The sequence below is a fragment of the Bison bison genome, unplaced genomic scaffold, assembly GCF_000754665.1.
Source record: "Bison bison bison isolate TAMUID 2011002044 unplaced genomic scaffold, Bison_UMD1.0 scf7180017864365, whole genome shotgun sequence".
Lineage (NCBI taxonomy): Eukaryota > Metazoa > Chordata > Mammalia > Artiodactyla > Bovidae > Bison > Bison bison.
The window spans coordinates 2,337,820-2,344,146 of NW_011494937.1; the positions used below are offsets into that span (position 1 = coordinate 2,337,820).

General features: G+C 53.6%; 1 protein-coding gene across 1 annotated transcript in view; it reads right to left on the minus strand.

Moving 5' to 3' along the window:
* Positions 1–6,327, minus strand: part of MAST1 (microtubule associated serine/threonine kinase 1) — a 25,033-nt gene extending 18,706 nt beyond the window's left edge. Inside the window, exons 1-4 of the mRNA XM_010855530.1 lie at positions 6,245–6,327; positions 4,492–4,580; positions 3,940–4,015; positions 1,705–1,783 (exon numbers count right to left, since the gene is read on the minus strand). Coding sequence (XP_010853832.1) covers positions 1,705–1,783; positions 3,940–4,015; positions 4,492–4,580; positions 6,245–6,327 — 327 coding nt within the window. The remainder of the gene's footprint in view (positions 1–1,704; positions 1,784–3,939; positions 4,016–4,491; positions 4,581–6,244) is intronic.

Here is a 6,327-nt window from a genome sequence, read left to right on the forward strand (position 1 = left end):
ACCCCCCCGCCCCCACACCCAACCTGCTCTGCTCCAACTGCACAGGCCTCCTTGATGGTCTTTGAACAAGCCAGGCACAGTCCTGCTTCCAGGCCTTTTCACTGACTGTTTCCTCTGTTTCTCCCACATCTACTATGGATCACTCCTCCAAGTCTTTGCTTTAAAGCCACATTTTAGGCATCCTCCTCTGACCACACCCATCATTCTCTTTCGTTTCCCCAACTCACTTCTTGCTGACTTCTTGTCTCCTGGCTTATTACTGTACATCTTATGACTTATTTATTATTACTTTCTGCTCCTCCAGAGCAGGAACTTGGTTCTGCTTAGTCCCTGGTCCGGGCATGGTATGCAGTTGGTGCAATGACAGACCCAGACATCAGTGGAGAAACACAAGGACAGCCACCTGATTCTGCTGGCAGAATAATCTTTTTCCACATGACATCACTCACTTTCCTGCTTAAAACTCCCCACCCCGTCATTACCTATTAAAATAATCTCCTCAGTGTACATAATCTATGACATGTGTGCCTGTGTGCTAGGTCACTTCAGTCATGTCTGACTCTTTGGGACCCTATGGACTGTAGCCCACCTGGCTCCTCTGTCCTTGGGATTCTCAGGCAAGAACACTGGAGTGGGTTGCTGTGCCCTCCTCCAGGGGATCTTCCTGTCCCAGAGATGGAGCCTGCATCTCCAACATTGCAGGCAGATTCTTTATTGCCAAGCCACCGGGGAAGCCCAATATTTGACACTCAGAATCATAATTTCAAATATTAATAGTTCAGACTAAAATCTTCATCTAAAACAAAAAAACCTTTCTCTGGCTTCCCACCACATTTAGAATAAAATCCACCTTGCCACCCTGGCCAAGAAGCCACAGCGTGAGTGTTGCTGCCTGCATCACCTCCATTCTGCCACTTCCAACCCAAAGCTCCAGCCACACAGGCTATTTTCAACTTTCCCAATGTGTGAAGTTCTCTGTTGCCGCTAAGAGTTTGCACATGCTGTTCCCTCTTCCTGGAACACTCTTCCCTCCCTTCTTCCATCTGCCAACCCCCTGCTGATCCTTTGTCTTGGCTTCAATGCCACCTCTTCCAGGAAAGCTTCCTTGACCCTCCCTCCAGCTTAGTCAGGTGCCTCCCCTCTGCTGTCATCACCTTGCCTTATGCTACCCTCATCACAGCTCTGACCACTCCGGCACCCCAAGTTGTAAATGCCTTCTTACATATCTGACTCCTCCCATGAGGGCTCTGTGAATCCTTGGGCCCTGGTCCAGCTTGTAGAGCCCCACCTGCCACATGAAAGTCATGTGATAAATGTCTACTGAGCATCATACCAATGTATGGACAAACGAACCAGAGAGGTCTGAAAGGAGGCAGACGGAGAGACAGACTTTGCGTATTGCGGTGGGTGAGCAAATGGTTCCAGGTGAAGGATGTGGCCTGGCCCTAGCCAGCTGCAAACACTTGGGCAAGTGGCTTAACACGTGAGCCTTAATGTCATTTATCTGTAAACTGAGTCCACAGTGAGTAGGATCCCCAAAAAGATATATTGAAGGTGGAGAACAGGACCTTGGAAGAGACTTGGAACATGAAGAGATGGACAGGTGACACCTTTGGAGAACTAGAGAAACCCAAAGCTCTTACTAAAGCCAGTCTAGTAGGCCCCCTGCGGCTCCCACCCACTGGCCCCGCCTGCCACACTCACCGAGACAGTGGAGCTGGGTGTGTTGGTGCCATAGCCAGATGAAGGGAGTGAAGCCAGAGACCAACGGCGTCCATCCGCCCTGGAAACCAGCCAACTTTCTCAGAGGCTGCCAGGCCCCATCAGTCCCCGCACTCCTCAAGGTGTGAGAGAAGCCTCTGACCATGGCCAGGGTTGGGGGGTGGGAGGATACATTTATGCTCTGAGATCCCTGAAGGCCCTCAGGGTTAAGGAGGTGAAGAAGAAATCTACCAGCCAGGCACCCGGGACCCAGAGCAAAGATCAGTCTCCTCTGCTCCTTCCCATGACCCTCATCCTCAAGCCAAACAAGCCCCCAGAGTAAAAAGTCCACTCAAGGAAGTCATCCCAGAGGGACCCCAAAAGATGACCCCTAGAGGATTCCCTCTGAGAAAATTCTCAGAGGAAGATCATTTGAGTCTTTTCAGAGAAGAAACTTCCCTTCCTCATAAGCACGTACACACTGACATGGGATCCGATAGACACAATCACTCTTCTGGCCATATCCAATCCTGTTACTAGTATGGTTGAGTTCACACACTGAAAGTCACACACATTCACACCACGTGACTCTTCAGCATAGATACTCACAGGCATTCATTAGCTTGTGTATGTGTGTGTGTGTGTGCTCTAAGTCGCTTCAGTCGTGTCCAACTGTTTGCAGCCCCATGGGCTGTAGCCCGCCAGGCTCCTCTGTCCATGGGGTTCTCTGAGCAAGAACACTGGAGTGGGTTGCCATTCTCTTCTCCAGGGGATATTCCTGACCCAGGGATTGAATCTGGGTCTCCTGCATCGCAGGCAGATTTTTTACCATCTGAACCACCAGGGCAGCCCCTCACTGTCCCATTTGTGGACCCAAATATCACGTTTCCAGGCTAACACACAATCACACATGCAAAATGAGACCTACACTTACAAAGACACAAACAGAGAGACCTGGTACTCACACTCTGACATATACAGACACACTCCCCCACACACTCTAGTCTGTCACATTAACATGACACACACTGAAGACACCCTCTCGCACTCAGTCACACATTCAAATTCTCACAGGGCTACACACCCATTCACACTCCCACACAAATTACACATTCACATGCAGTCACGCATGGAGGTACATGTTTCCTCAGCTATTCACACACACATTTACAACCCTACCAGCACACAGTCACACACGTTCACTCTCACACCCATGGATCCATGTGCAGGCGTGGGCTGCCTCACGTATTCATGACCTCACACACACACACACATCCACATCAGCACACAGATTGCACTTTCACAGGGACACACATTCCCATGCACTGGACTCCTCTCCTCAGGCAGTGTCCTGGCTCAGCTCACCCTCCATGTAGGTGACCACATCCAGTCCAATATTTTCTGACTCCCCATTGCCCTCAGCTGAATTCCATGGTCGAGGGGAAACCCCCACCCTCCCAGAGGAGCCATCCTCTGTCCCCACAGTCTCCTGTGACTCCCCCCCACCAAAACTGTCACCAGCCTTTGCAGTGATCTGTGTTGCTTGCCCAAACTCAACTCCAAGGTTACAGAAGGGATGCGGTTCACCCCATACCCCAGTTCTCAGAACACAGTAGCTGTTCAGACGTTTTTAGAATGAATAAATTTCGATGAAAAAGAGATCCGCAAAACACCCTGGTGAATCCTAGACGTTTCCCCCTCAAAATCAAAGATTCTCTCTTCCTCCCCCGATTTTGCCAAAGCTCCTCAGAAAATTCATCTCAGGGACACTCCAGAAACCCACAGAACCTCCGGAGGGAAATCTGAGATTCCTCCTCTTGTCTTCTGGGGAAATAGCCCTAGGCGCCCTCCCCCACATCATGGACCTAGTCTTTCGATGGGTAGCAAGCAGTCTGAGCTTGCGCACTTCATCCCTGCTACCCTGTCCTGTTACTATGGGAACGCCTGGCCTGGAGAGCCAGGCTTGGGAGACGAAGACCCCGGGACCAAAGAGCAAGCGCTTTCGCTCCGCGGCAATGGAAGCCCCGCCCCTTCCCCATTCTGAACAGGCGACTGGCCTCGCCTTCTTGTGGTCCCGCCCCTAATGCTGGGCGCCTGTTCCCGCCAGGACTTTGGGGGCACTCTGCCGGTCCCTCAGGCTCTGACTCAGATGCAGTGATGAGGGGAACAGATGGTGGCCCAGACGGTGGCTGGGGAGGGTATGGCCAGGGTTTGGGGGCCCTGGGGAGAGGGACTCACCTTCGGGAAGAGGCAAAGGAGAAATGGGCTGGGGTGTTGGGGGAGAAGTTGCGGGGGCTGTCCAGGGGGCTGCTACCTGTGGCAGAAAGAGGGGGATCTTCAGGCCAGGCGTGGGAGGCAATCCCATCAGACCTCCTGATCCTCAAAGCGGGTTCCAAACAGCATCTTGTCTCCTCCTTAGTCTAATCTCACCCGTGTATGAATGGGCCATTTACCTTAGCTGTGGCCCCTCCCCAAAACATGTTTTGGCTACCAAGTCAGCCCAGCCCCTCCTCGGGTCGATCCCGCCTTTTTCTGGGGAGCCCCGCCCCTTAAGGATGGCTCCTCCTTTCTGCCCCATCCCCTTTCCAAACAAGCTCCTCCTGGGCCTCCGCACACAAATGCCCGTCCCTTTGCGGAACCGCCGAGCCCACACAAGGATGGCCCCGCCCCTTGTCCAATCCAGGTCCTCTGTGTCCAAACTCTGGACCACCCCTCCTGTGGCATGGACACACTCCTTTCCTATGGCCCCGCCTCCACTAGTCTGGCCCGCAAACCCATCACCTGTCTTACCCAGGTGTCCTGGCAGGGGGGAGTGGGGTCGCGGCAGCGTGGGCGAAGTGCTGGTCAGGATGAGGCTTTTCCGGTTACTGGTGCGGCAGCTGCGGGGAAGGCGAGGCAGGGAGCCGGACCCGGCCGTAGCCCAGTGAGTTTGAGGGTTCGACCCATCACCTTCCCATCTCAGATCCCTCCTACCTGTCTCCCAACCGAGTGGGTGTTCAAATGTGCCCCCAAAGGACTGCTCAGAGGAGGACTGTGTATGGGAGAGGATGCGTATGTGATGTGTTGGTGCAAGCCTCCTGGTGTGGATGGATCACGTGTGACCATGTATGGGGTGATAGTCATGTCCACGTGATACCAATGGAGATTCTCGTGTCTATGTGTCTTTGGGTCTTTGCATGACATTTGCTGTGTGGATCCAGGCGTGGCACCAGGTGTGTGAGTTCAGCACTGGGACCACTCGAGTGTGACATCATGTGTGACAGTCCTTGAGTTTATCTTGTGTGACGTGACCTGTGGCTTTGTGTGTCTGTCTGACACAGTCTGTCTAGCCACTTGTCCATGACTAGATGTGCCACTGTGGGCTGTAAAGTGTACCTCATGCATGATTTCTGCTGTGTCTATACTTTTGTGTAGCAGTTGGGGTCTGTATGAGACACTGTCCTTGTGTCCGAGTGTGATATTCACCATGTGTGTCCACGTATGGCATCTGTATATGTGTGATACAGCATATAGATGATCTACACCTCTCTATGTGTGTGAGTTTAACACCCTGTGACACTGGGCACATCTGAGCATGCCACCGTGTGTGACACAGATGAAAATGTGTGAAAACCTGTGGTACTGTGTGTGTCTCTGACTCTCTGGGTCATTCTGTCATCTGTGTGACACAGCATGTGACATGCTTAGGTGATATTGTATACTGTGACATTGCACAGATGTCATTGCCACATATGTGTCTCTGTGCATCTCAGATGGCACAGTCGTGTGTGTGTGTATCACCACACAAGTGACATCTTCCTGGGTGTACGCTGCACTGTGCCTGCAGACTTACTTGTCTGTGTGATTCTGGAAGTGTCCCTGCGTGTCTGTGCGTGCCTCTGACCTATGGCCACTGTATGGCTGGGAACTCGCGGCGACTCCCGGGTGTATCTGGGACACTAGGGCTGTTGTGTGTGTATGTGTGTGTGACATCATGTCCTGCGTGACTCTGTGTGTCACTATTTTTCATATGAGGCTGTGTTCTTTGGGAGGGGCGGCTGGGCTATAATAAAAGCCCCCCCTTTCATTCTGCACCTCAGGATCCCAGCTTCCAAAGAGGGACCCTTCAGCCCCTCCACTCCCTTCACCCCCCGCCCAGAGCAGTGACTGAGCATATTTGCGCGGCCAGAGCACGCGGCATGGCGGTGAGGGGAGGCCAGGCTGGGGCTATTGTTCTGAGGGTGCTAAGCCCCCCACCCTCCCCTTCTTCCCCTACTTTCGCCCTCCGGCTGCGGGAACCCGCAGCACCAGCAGACAAAGGCGCCGCAATCCCCCACCAGGCGCAGCCCCCTCCCCCCGCGGCGATCCTTTCTAGCGTGCAGTCCCCCCGAGTCTCGGCCCACACTGCCCCCCATTTAGCCCCAACCCCGGCAGGAAGGCTCAGCGCGGGCACCTCTGGCGCAGCTGGACCTGGTGCAGCATCCCGGGCCCCGCCCTGCAGCAGCAGCAGGAGGGCGGCTTTGGGGGAAGGGCCGGGTCAGGGTCTGAGGGATCGGGGGTCTACCTCTTGGTCCGGCGGAACATACTGCCGCCAGGGAAGGAGGGCATCGAAAAATTGGAAAGCGCGATCCAGAGAGAGTCAGACAT